The following is a 22031-nucleotide window of genomic DNA, read 5'->3' as shown; positions in this document are numbered from 1 at the left end:
TTTTCCCTACTACAAAAACAAATACAAACAAATCAAAATAAATAAACACAAGAGACTCCCAGAAAATTGACGTATGTGTATTCCATTGTTGTGCCTTGGCTGATCATCCGTGGACGGATTAAGCAGAGCCTGCAGCAAAGGATGGACGAATGGAGGCAACGGAGCAAGATACTCATGGATCAAATATACACCGTGGACCCGTACTATGTACAGAGCAACGAGAATCGGCCGATCAATCAAGTATCGTACGCGGACATCGCAGCTGGTCGTACCAGTCCGAGTTCCAGGGGTTCTAGCCCCTTCAGAAACCCACGGGACGAAACGACCCCTCTGTCCATTCAGGTGTTGAGACCGACCGCCCAATTATCCATCCAGAAACCGGTTCTTGCACCCGATAGTTCACCGTCTCGAGTCGTTAGCGGCAAAGAAGAAGAGGCGAAGGTGCTCGAAGAACCAGAGGAGCCAAGAGAACCTGAAGCGAAAGCAACGCAGCACGTGTCCAAGATAGACTCCGTGGAGACTACGCCTAAATACAGAGCCCAATCTAGAAAAGCGACCTTCGTTAGAAGAGAAGCCGAAGCGGTTAAAGAAACAACAACCGTGGAGAACGTTGAATCTCCTAGGTTGACGAAGAGAGAACCGATGTCGCTGAAGAACACCTTGGCACCCAAAGAAGAGAGGAGAGGTAGATCGGCAAGTCCTATCTGGATGCCTGGCTTGACTTCCTACGCGGATATTCTTCGTGGAAGCAGACAGACTTCCAGAAGTCCTTCGGTCGAGATCGGCAAGGGTGCTAGATCCATCTCCAAGGACAATCCACCTGATGTGTCTAGCTCGGAAGGTGAACAGGAGAAGGTTGACCTGAAAGCTCCTACGGTTGAAGTTGAAGAACGAACCGAAGAGATTGTTGAAGAGCAACCGAGTCAGATAGTAGAGATTTATCAAGAGCCTGAAGTTGCTGAAGTGCAAACTCCTGAGAAAGTTGCTGAAACGAAAACCAGCTGGGCTGATGAAGCTATGGAAGACTATGTCATGTTGAATGAAGCTGGTTATGAAAACGTGGCAAGACCTCAGCCAGTACCAGAGATGTACAATTATATTCATCCACCTATACCGGAACTGGTGGGTTACATAGGCTCTCAGATCGCGTATCCGGTTAGTTCCTACGTCTACATGCCGGCTGCGCCTCAGCAAATCGCTATGCCTCATTACCCTGAAAGTCAGATAGCCTTTCCGGCGGAACACTACGTGGCGCAGCCTAGTTACGTACCGGAAACTGAGATCTATCAGCAGAATCAGTTCCAGAAACAACAACCGAGGCAACATCATTCATCCAAGTTCAAGAATCCAACGAAATCTCCGATAACGGTGCAGAATGTTGAAGAGAAGTGTCAGGCACCGCCTGGTTTGGAAGTGCAACCGGTTGTCCAACCGGAAACTGTCGAACCTGAAAAGCCAGTGGAACAGGAACAACCTGTGTCGTCTTCAGACGCGATTAAGCAGAAGAATGCAGGTTCCAGTGAGAGTAAAACCTTTTCCTATGCTCAGATCTTGTCTCAGGGACTTAGTACACGACCACCTGTTACTAGTTCCGTTTCTTCAACAACGAGTTCGGTGCTGAGACAGGTGAAAGAACGATCTGGTTCCCCAGCAACCTCGACATCCTCGGTGCACGAGCACAGTCCTCCTCAGGATGTGAGACAGACGAGAGAGTCTTCTGTAACTAAGCAGGAAACGAGACAGGAAGAGTGGGACACCACGAAGAAACGGGAAGGAAGGAAGACTCATCAGGATGCGCCTAAATCGAGGATTCCTGAGAAGAGAGCTCGAAGGACACCTGAGAAGTCTCAAGAAAAGTCTCAGAAAGAGAAGAAAGGTACTGTGGAGCAGAGGAAGGAAGCACCCGAAGTGAAGAGCAGAGAAACTTCTATAGATATTTCAGTTAGTTCTGAAAAGAGTGAAGCTGAAATTAAAAAGGAGAAACGAGGCGATGTTGGTCAGGAAAAGCAGGCAGATGTTGAAAAGGAGAAAGAAAGGGAGAAATCAGAAGAGAAACAAATAGGCAAATCTCAGGAGAAGAAACGAAAGACGAAGAAGAAGAAGATGGAGAAAACAGTGGACGATGAGATTGAGAAAGCTTTGAAGGAAATTGAAGACATGGATAAGCAGAAGAAGAATCAGAGAGACAAATCGAAAGAACAGATTAAGGCTAAAGATACCAGTCAAGAAAAAGCTAAAGAAGAAAGTGAAAAGAAGAATGCGAAGAGCAGCGAGAAGAAGAAGCAGAGTAAACAGAAGGTTGAGGCGAAGGGTAAGGATGAGTCAGTGATTGCTGAAACTTCGATGACTCAGTCTACCATTAAGGAACAGATTAAATCGAAGGACGATGCTAAAGAAAGCAAAGACAAAGATTCTGAGAAGAAGAATGTTAAAGACGACGTCAAGGTGAAAGGAAAAGAAACAAAAGGGGAAGTTCGGAAGGTTGAGCCTGAAAATATTGACACAACTAAGCCTGAAGTAAAAATAGAACCAACGAGTGAAATTTCAGGGAAGAAGGTCGAGGTGAAAGAAGAAAAGAAAGAGCCTTCGTCGAAGAAGAAACAGAAAGGTAAAGCTAAAGATACGAAGGTTGAAAATGATGCGGAACAAATTAAAAAATCTGTAGCTGTTGAGAAAGAACAAGTAACTAAAATGGAAGCTTCTAAAAATGCTAGAAATCTGCAAGAAAAGAAACAAGATGAGTCGAGGAAAGTGGATGAAATAATTGAAACTAAACTTGAATCGAAGGATAAACCTAGTGAACCAATAATACCGAAGGAACAAAATAAACCTAAAGAAAATGTAAAAGGTAAGGGTAAAAAGAAAGAGCAGATACCTAAGAAACTTACACAAGAGAAGGATTCTGAAGAGAAATCAGATGTAATGAAAGATAATAAAGCAGAAGAAATAAAATTAGACACGGATGTAAAAATACAAAGAGACAATAAAGGCAAGAAAGCAACAGGGAAAATAGAGAGAAGAAAGAGCGATGAAATGAAAAAAGGTCAGAAGAAAGATGAAGTGAAATCTGAAGTTGAATCGAAAACAGACATTGAAGAAGAACAGAAAGCTGCAATGAGTGCATTAGATCGTGCAATAGAATCTGGGGTAGACATTAGATCCAGAGAATCAAGTGCATCGATAAAATCAGAGGTACCAACCCCAGAGAAGGTAGAAAAAGAAGAACTTGCAATCAAGAAATCAGTAAAGGAAGACACAAAGAAACTCATTGAATCAGAGAAACAGACTAAAGCAAAAGATAAAAAGAAGGTGAAGAAAGAAGCTGATGCTGGTCTGAAAACAACTTCTGAAGCAGAAAGAATTCTTAAAGAAAATGTAGATAAGATTGAAGAGAAATCAATAATTGAAGAAAAGGGTGTTAGCGAACAAACTGTTGTAGAAGAAATAAAGAAGGAAAGTTTGGTGCAAGAGAAGGAACAGCCAGAGAAAAAGAAGAAGAAACATAAGAAATCCAAATCACCGATGAAAGGAAAGAAAGAAGAAAGTTTGAAACCTTCCTTATCAGTAGAAGAAAAAGAACAATTAAAGGAAAGAGATGAAATAGAAGCATTAATGCTTGAATTGGAAGAAAAGTGTGATAATATTAGTGAAGTTAAACAAATATCTATAAGTGAAGAAAAAATTGAAAGCAAATCCACAGAAAATGTCGCTAAAACTGAGAAGATTGATCAAGACGAAAGTTCACAAGAATTAAAAGAACATGGTGAAGATAAGGTATCTTCTATTAAAGTCATTGACAATGATTCTGTTACTGTCCCTGAAGTTCCATTGCCAGAAACATCCCCAAAACAAGAAACAGATGAACCAACTCCTACTCCATCAAAAGTGAAGAAACCAGGTAAATCAAAAGAGAAAATTACCGAAAATATTCCTCCAACCAGCATCACTGAACCCAAAGAGGAACCTAAAACCAGTCAACCGGGTACACCAAAGCTGGAGAAGAAGAAGAAAAAGAAACAAGAACACAAAAACATAACTGAAGAAAAGACAGTTACCACAAGTGTAGATCAGAAAGCTGACATCCAAACCGAAGTAATTAAAAATGAACCCCAAGAATTAATAATCAAAGAAACTATTAAAAAAGATGAAGTACCATCATCATTGAAAATTGAAGCTCCAGCAGCTGAAGTTAAAACAGATGCTGATGAAACTTCTAATGACTTGAAAATTCATGACGAAAAATCAAATAAAGAAGAAACGAATGTCCAGACTTCAGATCCAATTTCACCAGTCGATTCAACAACAGGCAAAGCATTGATCATCGAAAAGACGATCACAACAGTGACGACAACAACCAGCATCCCCGGCTCTGTGGAAGTGAAACCACCCGATGTGAAATCCGTGAAATCCGTAGAGATCTTAGAAAGCATCCCCTTACCCAAGATCGTAGGCTCCAAACCCACCGAACTAATCACCCTGCGTCCCGAAACAGTAGAGGCTAGCCTAACCACCAGATATGCTAGGGTTGCCGATGATCCAGCCGTTGGTATTCCTTCGAAAGAATCGTTAGACACTTTAGGAGACAAGTCGAATTACGCGATCTATATCGACAGTTTGACTGGTAATGACGAGCCAATTCTGTTTGGTAGCGTTCAGGATAGGAGGAGAGGTCGTTCTGGGACTCCTTTGTCGCCTAGATCTGTAGGAAGCGTAAAGGATGAACAGGATTCTGATGCTTTAGAGAAGGAGCAGGGATCTAATTTAGAAGTTACACAAAATGTTAATGCTGAAGAGTATAGGGAATTTAAATCTGGACATCCAGAGATATTGATGTTGAAGTGGGAGGGTGGAATAGGAGGAGAAAAGGGGGACAAAAGTGAAAAAGTGGAAGAGAATGTTAGGGAAGATAAATCGAGTTCTATTGTTGAGGAGTCAATTAGGGAAGAAATAAAGAAAACAGAAGTATCTCAAGTTGACGATAAAGTATCTATTATTGATTCTAAATATAAAAAGGAAGAAACTGTGCCCATTACTAAGGAATCAGTTAAGGAAGAAGTGAAGGAAATAAAGGTAATTGAAGCTGAAAATGAAGTATCTATTATTAGCGATCAAATAGAACTTCCAGAAGTTAAAACACATGATTCTAAACCAAAAATGAAGGATGTTATTTCCTATTATTACGCAGACCTAATTAAACCGTATTGGATTAATTATCACAATTACATGGAAGCTGAAAATGGTTTCTATAAAAGTTTCAAAGTAATGAAGGTGGAGGAAGAAAATGTACCTCCTTCTCCACCTCCAGAATCCACAAGGATTGAGAAAATTGTTCAGGAATCGGTTATGAAGAAGCCTGAGAAGGAGCAGGAAGAAGATATAGAAGAATCAGATGCTGAATGTAGGAAACGTGCTTTGATTGCTGAATCTGTTAAATATCCTGTTTGTACGTTCTATGAATTGGAAAGTGAATGGGTAATGTCTAAGCAGAGGAAAGATAAAGAGATTTTATCTACTTCTTCTGAAGAATCTAATACCAATAGTGTTATTGAAATCAAGAAAGAGGCTTTACAGGTGCAACCAGAAGAAAGGGAACCTTTGAAGTCAGTAACCTCTGATGCTGAAGCAATTCCGAAAATAGAAAAAAGTGTCGATAGATATACAGTTAAAATTACTGAGGAGCCTACAGACGCAGCTTTGAAAGATCAATCAATAGAGAAACTCGAAGTCACAGAAGTCAAAGAAGTCAAAGAAGTCAAAGAAGTCAAAGAAGTCAAAGAAGTCAAAGAAGTCAAAGAAGTTAAAGATGTCGAAGAGGTCAAGAAAGTTAAAGATGTCGAAGAAGTCAAGGAGGCTATTATTGATGATAAAGCAGTAACTGAACATAAAGAACCTAACGTGTTATCTGCTACCATTAAATCTGATGATGTGAATAAAAGATCTGAGACAGCAAAAGCAGAGAAAGAAAATGAAAAGAAGAAACCGGACGCCCAGAAGAAACAGAAAAAGATGGTTGAAGAAAAGTTAAAAGTGGAAACGGAAAAACATAAACAACCTGAAGTCCCTATTGAAGAAGCTATTAAAGTAGAGCAACCACCACCAAAAGTTGAAGAAGAAACAAAATCTATAACTGAATTACCTGAAGCAGAAAAAGTTAAAGAAGAAAAACAACCTGAAACAAAGAAAGAAGAAATTATTGGAAGTATAAGTATAATTGAACAGGAGTTAGAAAAGAAGTTTGCTTCTGAAAAGACAAAATCTTCTATCGAGTCGAAGAAAAAGGATGACGTTAAAACACCAACGAAAGAAGAGAAGCCTTCACTACAAGAGAGTATTACCTTAATCGAAACAACAACAGCGGAGACATTAATGACTGGTAAAGTAAGTGAAAATAAAACATCAGAAATTATGTTGAAAGAAGAGAAGGATAAACCTATGGACAAGTCTAAGAAGGAAGATACAAAAGCGTCAGCAAAATCAGGAAAGCAGAAACAGTCGAAAGAAAAAGCTGATGGTAAAACAAAATCAATACCAGAAAAGGAAGCAAAGAAGCAAGATAAACAAGAAATTAGTTCACCAGAAGTAATGAAGAAACGAGAAGAAAAATCAAAGAAAGAAAACGAAGTTCCAGAACCAACACCCAAAGAAACTGTAATTGAAATTTTTGTAGGAGAAGACAAAAAAGAAGAAAGTCAACCTGAAATGAAAGACGTCCCTAAAGAAGAAAGTCAGTCACCAGTTTGTACCAAATCTTGGGCATCTGTGGTTGGTATGAAAAGCGCCACTGATATTACTGTCCCTGAAGAAAGTCAACTAGTTATAACATCCCAGGAATCATTGATGGAAGATCTGAAAATTGAAAAGGTGGAGCAGGTGGTTGAAGTTGCAGCTGAAGAACCTCAAAATCTACCAACACAGCAGAAATCAGCGAAACAAAAGAAGAAAGATGCGAAACAAGAAAAGGGGGACATTGAATTAAAACCTTCTGTTCCTGTAGCAGAAATTGATAAAGAAAAGTCCAAAATCGAGAAACCTGAGGAATCTTCAGAAGAAATCAATAAAATTACTTCTGAAGAACCTCAGAGTCCACAACAGAAACCAGCGAAACAAAAGAAGAAAGATGCGAAACAAGAAAAGGGGGACGCTGAATTAAAACCTTCTGTTCCTGTAGCAGAAATTGATAAAGAAAAGTCCAAAATCGAGAAACCTGAGGAATCTTCAGAAGAAATCAATAAAATTACTTCTGAAGAACCTCAGAGTCCACAAACACAACAGAAACCAGCGAAACAAAAGAAGAAAGATATAAAGCAGGAATCATTGATGCAGGCTTTAACAGTTGGAAAAGTGGAGCAGGTGGTTGAAATTGCAGCTGAAGAGCCTCAAACTGCATCAACACCACAGAAACCAACGAGACAACAAAAGAAGAAAGATGCGAAACAAGAAAAGGGGGACGCTGAATTAAAACCTTCTGTTCCTGTAGCAGAAATTGATAAAGAAAAGTCCAAAATCGAGAAACCTGAGGAATCTTCAGAAGAAATCAATAAAATTACTTCTGAAGAACCTCAGAGTCCACAAACACAACAGAAACCAGCGAAACAAAAGAAGAAAGATAAAAAGCAAGAGAAAAGCATGATAGAATTAAAAGGTTCTGAAACTGAAATTGATAAAAAAGAATCGAAAATTGACAAATTTGAAGAATCAACAGAAGTGACAACAAAAGAATGCAACAAATCATATGCTCAGGTTGCAGCTGCTGCTCGAAGAACCCCTCCTAAAGAAGATATCATTCTAATGCAACCAATTCCTCTGAAATACGACCAGATTATAGACGAAGTACCTGAAGACAACAAAATTACTGAAATAGAAGAAGTAACACTTACTACAAAGTTAATAAGTGCACAAGAAATGGAAGAACCTTCTAAATCTGAAGAAATTTCAGTAACAGATTTGAAAATTGATGAAAAAGACACGTTTAAAGTGGAATCAACCTCCTGGGTAGAAGAAATCGAGAAAGAAGCTTTAGAAGACGAAGACAACATAGAATCTTCAACTTTGAACCTAACTGAAGTTGCTACTCCTGAAACGATGAAAGATTCATGGGCTTCCATAGTGGGCAAGCACGTAGAATTCATGGAGCCTGTTCCAGCACCCACTCCTGAAAAGATTGTGGTGAAGGAAGATCAAGATTCGCCTCCGCATGTACAGATTCATGTCGAAGAAGCTCCAGAACCGGTCCCAATCGAAAAAGTTGTTCAAGTTGACGAACAAGGGTTCATAGAGTTCGTGAACCGACGAGAACTACGATCCAGAAGATCCAGATCTAGATCCAGAAGTATTAGAAGAGAAGATACAACTTCGAAACAGGTTACTGATAAGACAAGTTCTGATGAAGAACAAAAGAAGATTCAAAAAGTGGAAGGGCAAAAGAAAGATAAATCTAAAAAAGAGAAGAATAAGGGTAAAACAAGTGATGTTAATGCTGATCAAGGTAAAGAAAAAGAGAATGATAATGCAATAGTAAGTGAGGTCGATGAAAAAGAAGAGAAGAAACAGCCAGAGAAGAAAGATCATTCAAAGAATAAAGGTAAACCAAAAAGAGATACGATTCAAGAAACCAAAAAAGCTGAAGAAAAGGATCAGTTGAAGGACGAGAAGCAAGAAGCACAACCTGAAAAACCTGAAATTTTAGAAGATAAACCAGATATAGATGAAAAGAAGAATATCGAAGAACCAAAAACAGAAGTGAAAGAACAACCTATCAGTGCTTCCAAGAGGAATAAAAAATCCAAGAAAGGGAAGCACGATAAAGTACAAAATAAGGAAGAATATGAAAGCAAAGAACAAGTGAAGCAAATGGATACAACGAAGACACAAAAAGAAGACCCAGAACAGCTAAAGATTGAAGAAATTAAAGAAGAACCAACACCAGTTGCAAAACCTGAATCAGCTCCAAAATCAGTAAAACGTAAAGAAAAATCCAAAGATAGAAAAGTGGAACATTTAACAAAAGAAATAGAAACCCCAGTTGAAGAGAAGAAAGAGCTAGAATCTAAAGTCGAAGAAGAAGTAAAAACTGATATGCAACAGGAACACGTAAGTAAGGAAAATCCTGACGATGCTGATTCTGGAGTAGATGTTACAAAAGAAAAGTTTCAGGTGCCAGTGGTTGAAGAAAAAGATAAAGTAACAGAAAAACCTGAAGAAGAGTCCACCGTGCCTTCCAAGATACCTGTTGAAGAAAAGGTTGCAGATAATAAAGTACAAATGAAAGAAGATAAGGAAGAAGAAAAAGAGGAAGTGAAATCCAAACTTTCATATCGAGAAAGAAGGAAACGAAAGAAGAAGGAAAAATCACGTGCAGACAAGCAGAAGAATGAAGAAATAGAAACAGATGCTTCAGAAACTACTAAAAAAGAAGAAAGAGATGTAAAACCTGTAAAATTGGAAGAAGAAAAATTAACACTGGCCCCTGAGTCAAACCAAGAGACAGAAATAAAGAAAAATATCAAAGAAACTAAGAAACCAGTTATAAAAGTTGCTGAAGTAATTGTCGACGAGATAAAACTTGCACCTGAAACGATGCCTAAAGTAATACCTAAAGAAAAAACAGGAGAAGTGCCAAAATTAATTGAAGAAACCCAAGACCCATCGAAATTAACTGAAGAAATATTAAAAACGTTGACAGATACGGTGAAGAAATATGTAAGTGAAGAAGAACCTGCTCCTGATCCTAAAGAGAAGTCGAAACGTAAAAATAAGCAGGCAAAGAAGGGTAAACGCGAAGAACAGGAATCAGCAAAGGTTAGAGATGAAGAAGTTAATTTATTGCAGGATAAAAACATTCCTGTTGTAATGGCTGACGAGATTTCAAAAGATACTGCTCAAGAAAAAGTGGTTTCTGAGTCACAGAAGTCAGAGGTTCCTGAAAAACAGGAAGTTGTGGTTGAAAGAAGCGATGAAGTAATGAAGGAAGATACTAAAGTTTTGGATACTTCAGTAACTACAATTACACAAGAACTTGATCTTGATAGTGAGACCGCCACAGAAAACAAGGAAGATCTAGTTAAAGTCTCAAAGAAAATTGAAGAAACTCCTGAAGTTCTTCCTGGCGAAGAGAAGGTTTCTCAGCAAGTTGAAGGAATTCCTGAAATTATTCCCGAAGAAAAGAAGATTTCTCAGCAAGTTGAAAGCACTCCTGAAATTCTTCCTAAAAAAGAGAAGGTTTCTCAGCAAGTTGAAGAAATTCCTGAAATTCTTCCTAAAGAAGAGAAGGTTTCTCAGCAAGTTGAAGAAATTCCTAAAATTATTCCCAAAGAAAAGAAGGTTTCTCAGCAAGTTGAAAGCACTCTTGTAATTCTTCCTGAAAAAGAGAAGGTTTCTCATAAAGTTGAAAGCACTCCTGAAATTCTTCCTGAAGAAAAGAAGGTTTCTCATAAAGTTGAAGAAACTCCTGAAATTCTTCCTAAAGAAGAGAAGGTTTCTCAGCAAGTTGAAGGCACTCCTGAAATTCTTCCTGAAGAAGAGAAGGTTTCTCATAAAGTTGAAGAAACTCATGAAATTCAGCCTGTAGAAGAAAAGATATTGCAGCAACCTGAAAAACCCCCTAAACCTTCACCTGCAGAGGAGGAAATATCACAGAAAATTGAAGAACCTCCTAAATCTGTACCTGTAGAAGAAATAGAAGAAATCGAACCATCGATTGTAAAAGAATTAGAAGACATGATCCAAGACACTGATCAAATCCCTCAAGAAAATATAGCCATAGAATCGTTATTAGACGAACTTGAAGCACCGATCGTGATTGATTCCATTGAATCCCAGTTAGAAACTGAAGAAGAATTCGAGAAGTGCATATCGAGTGAGCCAGAAATAAAGACAGCTGATATCGTGATCGAACCAGCGAAACCCAAGGTACAATTCTATATAGCAGACGAGATTTTGGTTTTAAGTCCCGAGAAAAAGAAACCAGTCCAGACCCCATTGATCTTGCAAACTTTATCAGAAATCAATGGCTCTATCAACAAATCGAAGTTCCTTTCCCTTGACAGCGGTTTCTGGCCAGACAAACACCCTTATCACGAAGCTGAACGTTATCTCTTCGAGAACTTAGCTAATTACACGAAGCAAAAACCTTCCAGCGAGGTGAATCGCGGTTCAAATGACCCCGACGACTTCGACGGGGATCACGATGGTAGTTTAAACGATCGTGGAGGAAACGGCGGTTCCACAAACCCATACTTCATGGGTGGACCCCATACCGAACGTTTGATCGCTGATCTTCCTGGAGGTATAGGTAGCTGGAGCGATTATAGTACTTACTTGTCGAGCGAAAACGAGCAGAGAACAGATTTTCTTCAGGAAAATGTCGAGAATCCAACGTCAAATCTTATTCTTCACGAATCTCTTTCTGAATTATCTGCTATACATTTCGAAGATCAACAGTCCGCTTCCAAACGCGACGAATTTTCTTTGGAGTATCCTCCATCTGAAATAACGTTAGAAAATTCCAAGGAGCTGAGATTTCAACTGGTACCCCATCGCGAAACGTCCATTTCAGACGAACAACCTCCAACACCCGAGTCCACCTCGTTCCATCGACAACTAGAACCCATTGATTCCGAACCGTACGATTCAATCGTTCCCTCAAGCAACCCTTTCCTCACTCCAGAACCCATAGAACATTTAGGTAGAGAAAGAGCATCGATGCAGCGGCACACTCCGAATGTGGAGGCGGAGAAAGAGACGGTGGTAGCTGAAGATGAGGCTGAAAAGAGGATACGAGGGATCAAGGTGCGATCACGTCTCAAGCAGGGCTCGAGCTTTAACGAGTTCAATTTATCCAGCTGTTGTTTTGTACAGATTTGCGTGTATGTGTACCACACGCTCGCGGGCGGATGTGTGTGTGTTCGCGCGTGTGCTTGGTATACTCGGCTGCAACGATTTCTTTTGATTAAGGGGAAAGGTAGAGGGAGGAGGCATACACCATGGATCTTTAGTCTTGAGGGAGAGCTTAGATCTTACGGAGGATCTAGAGCTATGTCTATACAGTATAACGTAAAAAAAATAATTAGTGAGACATTTTTCCCCCTACACTTCCCCTCAACCAAAAGAAGCCTACGTTGCACGAGACTGTACAATGTTTTTCTTTTCTGTAACCGTTTTCTCTTTTTTTTAATTATTTGTTTCTTCTGGTTTTTTCTGTCGATTTTCTTTAACAATATCACCATTTTTCTCGTCCTCTGTACTTGGAGCGTATCTTTTCTATCTATCTCGCTGATTATTTTGCTGCCACTCGCTGTTTACTGCTTAAGTTATCGCTAATCGCTGTTGCTTTCCTATCCTTTCTCATCCGCATGGTAGAATGTAAGAAATGCTCGAGCATAACGTTACTTGATTTTCGGCTTGCGTTGCGGCCTGAAATTTTCACTTTTCGAAAGTATTCTATTAGTATCGAATGAAGTTACGTTGAAGTGTTCGGTCGACAAAATTCCTGTACAATCTATATATTTTTGTTTCTATAAAATCCTATTTTGTGACAGCATCCCAGAGATACTTGAAAATTTACACAACTTTTGAACCACCCTATAGCTGCAGAACATTCTTATCAAACACTGTGTTCTTTATTCTACCTGCATGACGATACGTGCAGATATTCAAAACCATGAAATGTACAGCAGTTCCTTTCTGTTATCTGTGTTTTTTTGTATAGTTCTTCATTCGTTAAAGATTCAATTAGTCCCCTGAAGGCCCCGCCTGAAGCTAATCTATTAACATGATTGATTTGAACCTCCTGATCCGCACGACATATTTTTCAAACCACTGTTCAATCAAGTGTCGACGTTCATTTAACCGGTTGCTATGTTACAGGACATCATACAGGAGCGTCTGATGGTTTTACAGCTGAGTCTATCAAACCTGAAAGGAACTCATTTGCCACGAGATAGCATAGATTCCATGCTCTCTGCACTCACGGTGAGATTTGATACGTGACAAACTAAGAATTCCTTATATTTTTCAATAGAATATTTTTGTACTTTTTCATGATTGTGAGGCTGAAAATAAATTGTTCATTCGTTGAGAGGTTATCGAAATTAATTTCAGAATTTGCTGATGGAACTTCGTGGTTACGAGCAAGAAACAAGGCAATTAGAGGAGGAACTACATAAAATTCCAGCTGATTCTGAAGCACAAAGGCTTCTGTCCAATTTAGAGGAGGTTCAAACAAAAATTGCCACCCTTTTGACCCAAGCTGAACAAGGAAAAGCGACTTTAGATGGTGCACGTGGACAACAGGTGCAACGTGGTCACGACATTCATACTTATAAACAATTTTTGGACGAAACCGATTCCTGGCTGAAGAACATTGTTGCGAGCATGAAGGAAGAGCAACCTATCACTACGAACAAGGTGCGTTTAGATTGGAAAATTTTCAGAAATTTGATTTTTCAAACTTTCTACACCATAATTGATTTTAGTATTTTAAATTTCTAAAACTTGACCACAAAAAATTTCCAACTTAGCAATTTTCAAATTCTTATGAATCTAATATCTCAAGAAACATTAACATGCCATTAATTTAACAAAAATCAGCCTAGAGCCGGCGCCAATGTCGTAATCCCTCGATTTAGAATGCCTGTGTTTCTGGTTTATTTTTAAATAAAGTCACAGAAATAGAGAGAGAGAAAGAGAAAGAGAGAAAGATCCACGTATATGTGTCTGTACGAACAGGCTTTGCAGGACGAGTTAAGCAGTCACGCGCAACGGGTATCGGAGCTTGAATCATTGCCAGAAATCAGCACGCTGGCAAAGGTCCTGAAGAATGCTCTGTTGGAGGTGATGTCTCGTCTTCAGCAAAGGCAGCAGGTATCCAACGTTTTCCAATGCTCAGGGGCTTTCGCAAACTTCGCTGGTGTTCGCGCAACAGTCTCGTGAACTGCACGATCTTCGAAAGAAAATACGTGAAAAAAGAAAGAGAAAAGAAAAGCTCAGAGTCAGTAAAGAAAACGACCATATACCTATAGAGATTTTTTTTTTTAAGACATTAATTACATTTCTAGTCGATTTCTAATCATTCTACGGGTGGGGGGGATAAAAGGGAAAATTATTCAATCTCTTGCTGAAGTAAGGGACGTTGAAGAATAATGCTGACACAGTATGTATATAAGAAAAGGAATAATATATATACTGCCTGTATTTTGTATTATAGGGAAAAGGGAGCAGGGTGATCATTAGATAACATTGTTGGGCATCGATTGATTAAAATTTATAGTTTGATGAAATTAGTCGTTAGTCCTTAATTGCAATTATTAATAATTGATTTAATTAAAATTTGATTATTTGATGTAGATTTTTTATTAATTTTATTAGTTCTTGTACAGTGTATTCAAATATTAATTTTACAGACGAATTAAAAATTTAATTGTTAATTGAATTATAATATTGCCCAACATTGTTAGGTAGTAAAGCATGTAATCGTTCTTAATTTCATTCGCTGCTTCGACGTAGTAATTTATGTTTGTAACGCCATACTTCATTTTGCACGTTAATGGGTCAATTAAGGTTCAACGGTGAATAGAATAGAATTATGTACACCTCATATATATATATTTTTTTCTCTTTATTTTGCACCATGGTTCATCTTGTTAATTATCCATCAGGCTTTAACGATCACACGCAACACTATTCGTTACATTCATCGCACAATCACAATTCCGTTCTCATGTTTCATACGTGTATTTATTTAAAACGCACTTTATGTTCATCTAGCTTAAGGTAATGGATGTAATTGTATAGACGCAGCATTTTGTTTAAGGAATGTTAATACAGTACTCTGTAATTTTTTTCATGCTGTAATTAAAGTATTCTCATTAATCCCCATCTCCCTCCGTTTTATTTATCCCAACGTCTCATTTCGTGTCTGGTTATGGTAACGATAATAATATCATTTAAGAAAATAAACATATGTATTTACCTATATGTATCCATATTATACAGGGTGTTTAAAAGAAAATTGAAGTGAAATTTTATGAGAATTTGGTACTCGTACTTTGAATTCTCTGTATGTGTATTTGTAAAATAATAATAGAATTTTATTCGAGAAACGTTGTAAAAATACTTAAGATACGTCATTTTTTAATTCGGTATCTTTAATAGAAAGCATGTGTTCGTTAATAAATTTTCGGCCTCATTCGTTAGCGATGAATAAATTGCTGGTTCCATTTTTTAAATATATGTATACTTATATACGTATCTCGTGGTATAAGTAGAGCTTAAAATAAAGTTAAACGTAGCATTCGTTTTGATCTAAAAATACGACAGTGTTACGCGAAGTGTTCTTGTCTACGGATATATTCTCGTTCTCGCTCCGTGGCGATTATGTTTTTCAAATAAATTCTTCCGTCTCCGCCATCATCGACACCATGCAGGTGCAGCTGTGCCGATAGAAATAGACAAGGCTCACCAAATCATGTAACAATCAACGTCAACTTTCACGTAACAAACGAGTGATTCAACGTAGTGCTACCATTAACAAGGATCGTAATAAATTTTGCTACTTCAGAAACAGACATCCGTTATTATTCATGTCGCGATTACATAATGAAATACTTGTTAGTTACCAGAATGTAATGCAAGGTCTTTCATTGACCTGAATTATTATTTGTCTTTCAAGTAGCAAAATTTAGTACATTAATTGTTACAGCTTTAATCGTGCTAATCACAAAATCATTCACAAGTGCATTCACGAAGGGGGTGGAAATTGATTTTGGGAGTGAAAAATTATAGCGAGCACTTTACAAAATTTTCTTAAGTATTAGGATTGGATTAATTAGAAAATTGCTAATTATCACTAGACAATACTGAATTTTATTATTTATTGAATTCCCAATAATTACACAAAACTTGGACTTAATCAAGATTCCGAAGCTCACCCTTTGTCAAAAAAAAGACTTACACGGTACACTCAACAAAATGTCCAGAACACCAGCAACCGAAGAAGAATTTTTGTAAGCGACCCAGGTAGCTTCAATGGGGGTTGTTTTCAATTTTCCAGGAGCAAGGTGACGAGGAAGCTCGAGCCGACGAAGCGTCGGACCGAGATGACGCTACCCTCGATCAGGCACCCTCAATTCATTCGTCCCTCGAGAGTAGCATGCCATCTTTGGCCGACGTTTCCCTACAAACTGGTCAAAGTCTTCTAGAAAACGACGTCGTTGAGAAACCGCAGCAAGTGTCTAAACAGACGTCCACGAATCAAATGCCGCCATCAACAGTATGTCACTCGTTAACCACGCAGACGGTGGACACGATGCACCCAGACGTCGAGAATCCCCAAACCCAGGAAACTATAAAGATCCTGAAGACCACAGAGGGTGATCACGACGTGATCGAAATAGCCACGAAGAATCTACCCTCCGCATCGGTCCAAGAAATCGTTCAAGATCGTCCTGACACCATTGCTGAAGACATCGTCGTTGACATGAAGTATCAGGACCCAACGAACAAGGACAACACTACTAGCGAATTGAACATCTTCCATGCTGCTCCGCAGTCCTTCGAAACGGTTCTGGTCGAACCGGACGACGTGACGACCGAGGTGGTAGTAGATGAAGACGGCTCGAAGAGGATCATCGTGAGGAAACTGAGACGAACCACGATGACTAGCAGACAAACCACTCAACAACACTTGTCGTCCATGTCGACAGCGATCGGAGACGCTCCATCCATGGTGCACGCCTTCTCTGAAGCCACCATGAGGAACCAGCAGGTCACCGTCACCACCGCCAAACCAAACGGCACCATAGAAACGAGCACCAAACAGATTTACGGAGGAAGAGTGGCCACTGGAACACCGTTCAAGGACGTGAACGTAGAAGAATACGAATCAGCGCCGCAGTACACTCATGTAGTGACTCAAGGACAAATAAGAGACATCAGTCCGCAGCCTCTCGAAGAAGGTATCCTGATGGAGGGCGGTGAATGCCAGGCGAAGACGTCGAGTGTGCACGCAGTGGTGCAGCAAGTGACTAGAAGAGTGGTCAGGAAGACTAGAAGGATCATTCGAAAAGTGACGATCGTCGATGGCAAGGAGACTGCTACGGAGGAGATAATAGAGGAACCTGAAGAAGTTGAGATAGACGAGAAGAGTATTCCTCATATCAGCATCAATGTGATCAAACAGGAGGATCAACGACACCTTGGCGCAGAAACTCAGATCGAAGAAGAGAAGGAAGGTCGTCCTAAGATTGAGAAGATCAAGGATGAAGAAGATAAAATGGACAAAGATGGAGGATTGAAGGACGTCACTAGGGCTGACACTCCTATGCAAGGACCTTTCTTCGGCGCCTTTGCTAAGGACATGCATCCATGCGCGAATCAAGAACCAGAAGAAGAAGAAATTTCCCCTGACACTGGAAAAGATGTCGAAGCCGAAAGGAAGGTTACAGATGTTATAGAAATTTCTGAAACAGAACAAGTTGAGGAAATATCACAGCAAGCTCCAATTGATAGCCAAGTTGCTGATGAGAGTCTGAAGCCAGAATTACTTGAGAAGAAACCTGAAATAGTGGACAAGTACGAGCACGAGCAATTCCTGGCCGAGGTAACTGGTAAAAAATCTCTTCCAGTGAACAGTCAAGCGTTCATCGATGCTGAAGTATCCGCTGCTTTGCAGAGTCCCAGTCAAGAGATCAAGATCCAAGAGGTTTCTCAGGTAGCAGAAGAATCAATCAGATCTCCGATTGATTCCACGGTGTCGGAGGATGTACCGAGCATCGAGAAAGCGACCTGTAAGTCAGACGGTGCACCAGTAATCATCGAAACACCTGTTATGGAGGTAGAAGGTCGCACGGTAGACGTAGAAAAGCACCCTGGCACCGTAGATGCTTCCGTGCTTGAGGAACAGCCGAAGAAAGCACAAGATCTATCCGAAGAAATACCAAAGACAGTTGAAATTTCAGGAGAACCTGAAGAACCAGTCGAAACGAAGAAAGAAGAAACACGTGTCCTACCGATTAACGTGAAACAACAAATAGTGAAGGACTCGTTCGTTCCTGAAATCGATTACGATTACGTTGACGAAGCTCTGAAGCCGGAATACAAACCCATCTTCCACAAGGTGGAGATATCTCTGGCTGTGAAGAAAGAGGGAGAAGAAGCTGAGCCTATGGTGTCTGTGAAGAGTCAAACTGAACCACGACTCGCACCCTACGGTATGGTGAAGGAGGATGTAGACATCAGTCTGCCAGCAGACAAAGAAAGTACGTCTGTAATTCACGATAAGATCGTTCAGACGTCTCCACCAATGCTAGAACGACCCGTTACCTTGGAGAAAGAGGTTGCTACCTCGGACAAGCCGGTGAACACTTCAGAAAAAGAAGTTGCTACATCGGACAAGTCGGTGATCACTTCAGAGAAAGAAGAAACGGATAAATCGATCATCACTTCGGAGAAGGATGAAACTTCGGACAAGTCAATCGTTGCGTCAGAAAAAGAAGAAGAATGTCAAGCGAAGCCCACAGAATCCGAAGAAGATACAATTACTACAAAAATCGAAGAAGAAATCGGTTCACCTATGAAATCGAGCACTTCCTTGATTTCAAACCTTGCAGATTCTATGGAGATTGATATCCCTCTGTCAGATTCCTCGAAACAGGTTAGCGAAGCTCCTCAACCGGACGTGACGAAGATGTTCGCATCGGGTGAGATGGAATTGTCATTGAAGGATGAAACTTCGGAAGGTGAAGATGGATACGAGGCGGACAGGACGATGGTGTCGACCACCACGCCGGATGATGAAAATATTACGAGGACGAAGAAGAAGAAGAAGAGGAAGCAGAGAGTGAGAAGCTCCAGAGAAGAAGAACCGACAGAATTTCCTAAGACCACTACCGACGATGGAGAATTCACGGACGATGTGACACCGGTGGACAGCGAAGACGCCAAGGCGACGAAGAAGAAAAAGAAGAAAAGGAAGAGGGAGGAGGTTGATCCTAACAAGGATAAACCTTCGCGAACTCAAGAATTCACTGTCTCTGTAGCTACGTCTCCGAAACACGAAGAAGTATCGGAGATTTACGTACAGACATCGCCTCAATTAGAAGGAAGAAGGGTGTCGGAGATTTCAGATATTCACAAACAAGTACAAACTTCGCCTCAAGCTCCTGAAGATGTTGAAGTACCCAAAGTCGAAGCTCACGCAGAGATGCAAACATCTCCGTTGCCTGGTCTAGATTTCAGCAGCCAAACGGTTCAAGAAGAAATCCACAAACAAGTGCAGACCTCGCCTCAAATCCCTGAAGATATCCAAGTACCCGAAGTCGAAGAAGTTCATACAGAAATGCAGACATCTCCGTTGCTCGGCTTAGACTTCAGCACCCAGACCGTTCAAGAATCGCCTGAAACGCATCATTCGGAGATGCAGACTTCTCCATTACCTGGCTCAGACTTTGCTGTTCAAACTATCATAGAAAAACCTACAATCGAAGAAACGAGTACACAAACGTTAGAAATACCTAGGAAAGAAGTTGAAGAGTACGCTGTTCAGACCAGCCCGATTGAAGATATTCAGGTGACAGTTGTTTCGGCGGAAACTGAAGAGACCCAGGTGCAAACTGTACCTATGGATGTAGTTTCCATGGAGGCGCAGACGTCGCCAACAGTACCATCCATAGAAATGGAGACTCAGACTTTGGAGAAGACAGTGGTCGCTGTTGAACAGCAAACGACTCCTTCGCCAATTGAGGAGAAGGTTTCCACTTGCATTGCTGTTCAGACAGTGACCCCTGAAGAGCCTGAGATCGTCGAAACGGAGTCGCAAACCAGTAAACCAGAAACGACCACGTTGGACTTCAACGTTCAAGCAGATCTAGCTAAAGAGACACCGTTCGAGGTGATAGAAACCCAGACTACTCCCATGGAGAGTCCTCGACAGGCTGTTACTCAAGAAACGGAGTCGCAGACGATTTTACCCCAACCAACTCAGGAAAACACGATGCAAACCAGCCCGATCAGTGTCTCCCCGATTGGAGTCGACGTTTGTGAACTTTCTGCTCAAACCAGTCTCGAAGAAACGAAACAACTGATGGATGAACACTCGCAGACTATTCCTCCCGAGAAGATAGAAACGTTAGATAGCTCGGTACAAATAAAGACGAGCGAATTAGTCCCTGGAGTAGAGGAGAGTGTCCAGATCATCCCTGAAACACGCGACGTTCAAACGAGCGTCGAAGAAGAGAAGCCGTCGTTCGCGACGATTTCTCAGCAAACGAATGAAACGTTGCAAGATTCGTTATTTAAGAATGATGCGCAAGGAGTACAAGCCACAGTGGACGTGGTGGACGCGTCGACGGATGCAATGACGCCTGTAAAATATATAGAAATTCCAGTAGCACCTGATGTACAAGTACAAGAAACAAAAGAAGAGTTAATGATGATAAGGAGCACGAAAGAGCAGCCGTCTTCCACAGACGAGTTTATAGAAACCGAACGATTGCAAGGACTATTGGAGCAAGATGAGCCAAAGTCCGAAGATAAGGAATTATCAGTCAGCGATGACACCACGAAACCTACCGACACCTCGCAGGACACCAGTATCAGCGAGGATTTGAACGCAGCCAAAGTGGACGATGGCAGCCTTGGAAGAAGACACAAGCGAAAGAGAAGACATAAGACCATGGAAATCAGCTCACCGAGTGAAAAGGACCTTGAGTCCATCTTTGGCCACCCCGTAGAGTCGAAAGATCTGTCTTTAAAGTTATCCTATTCAGACGTTGCTAAGAAGAATGTAGGCAAAGAGAAGTCTCCTCCTGGAGATACACATTTGGAAAAAATTTCTGAATCAGAGGATGCTTCACAAAAAGAAGAAAATGAATCAATGGTCATCAAGGATGCTCAAGATGTATGGACTCTGGGCACGGAGAAACCAGATTCGGAAGTTCAACAAGTACCAATGCACATGCCTTCGCCCGAACCGATGGACACAACTGAAGAACCATTCTCACCTGCTGAGTTCGTCTTGCAGGAGGAAGATCGACCTAGGATTAAAACTTACGCGGACATTATCACTGAATCTTCCAAAAAGCTTGATCCGAAATACGAAGAAGTGGACCAAGCTTCGTGGGAGATGTCTCATCACCCAGTCCCACCGAAGGGTGCCAGTTCGAAGGCCTTCCTGCTAGCTGAAACGATGGAATACGATCCTCAGCTTCAGGTCACTCAAAGTAGTCAAACCACCAAGGCGATTTCCGATCGAATGCAATGTCTTCGAAACGCCAAACAGCCTAGCCATCTGGGAAACATTCTCCATATCGCTCACTTAGATCAAGTAGCGAACGAGAAGTTAGCCGAAGAGCGTGCTGCTGATGTGAGGAAAGAATTGTCTCGTCTGAAAGACGCTGCTCAAGAGAAAGATTCGATAGCCGCGGAAGAAACCCTGGTTGTCATCGTGGACACTATATCCACGTGGTTAGAGACGATCGAATACAGAATCTTCCTGAGCAAGGAGTGTCCCAGTGGACCATCCCACGAGGACAAGACTTACGTCGAACTGAAGGACGAAGTGGAGAACGTAGAGGAGAATATACACGAATTGAACGATATTTGGAAATTGGTCGAGACTAATTATCCAGAGAGCGATCGTGTCAATTTGCAGGAGTGTTTAGACGCTCTTATGCATCAGGTGAAGATGATCGAGGACGTAACTGCTGACAGCGAGAAGCATGTCACCAGCGAACTTGCAAGGTGGGATGAATTTGTGAACGGAGTGCACAACATGTACAGGTAAGATTCGAATGGAATAAAATATAGAAAGTGTTTCCTTTCGTAGGCGTTAGGGGAAGGGGGAGAGGGTTTCGTCTCCCCGGACGCCTTTAGTTCGGGCCGGGACCGCTAGGTGGCGTCGAGATGATCAGTGTTCTCGCTAGCGGTCGCCCGCAGTTCGAATATAAGGCAGGGATCGCCTGACGAGTCTGACGATCCCGAGACGAAACGACTTTCTCCCCTCTCCTACACTTTTTATTTTTTAATTAATCCATTTC

At 40.8% G+C, this 22031-nt stretch overlaps 1 protein-coding gene across 10 annotated transcripts in view; it reads left to right on the top strand.

Moving 5' to 3' along the window:
• Window positions 1-22031, top strand: part of LOC114875058 (nesprin-1) — an 88796-nt gene that overhangs the window by 48193 nt on the left and 18572 nt on the right. For 3 of the 10 annotated variants that reach the window (XM_046288522.1, XM_046288520.1, XM_046288518.1), the window contains 5 exons: window positions 124-11787; window positions 12865-12969; window positions 13099-13404; window positions 13726-13860; window positions 16049-21774. In XM_046288522.1, the coding sequence (XP_046144478.1) occupies window positions 124-11787; window positions 12865-12969; window positions 13099-13404; window positions 13726-13860; window positions 16049-21774 (17936 nt within the window). The remainder of the gene's footprint in view (window positions 1-123; window positions 11788-12864; window positions 12970-13098; window positions 13405-13725; window positions 13861-16048; window positions 21775-22031) is intronic. The other 7 variants (XM_046288525.1, XM_046288523.1, XM_046288521.1 and 4 more) reach the window with 7 other exon arrangements.

Source organism: Osmia bicornis, chromosome 13, assembly GCF_907164935.1.
Source record: "Osmia bicornis bicornis chromosome 13, iOsmBic2.1, whole genome shotgun sequence".
NCBI classification, from domain to species: domain Eukaryota; kingdom Metazoa; phylum Arthropoda; class Insecta; order Hymenoptera; family Megachilidae; genus Osmia; species Osmia bicornis.
The sequence above is the reverse complement of the archived record's forward strand: the minus strand, read 5'-3'. Positions and strand labels throughout refer to the sequence as shown.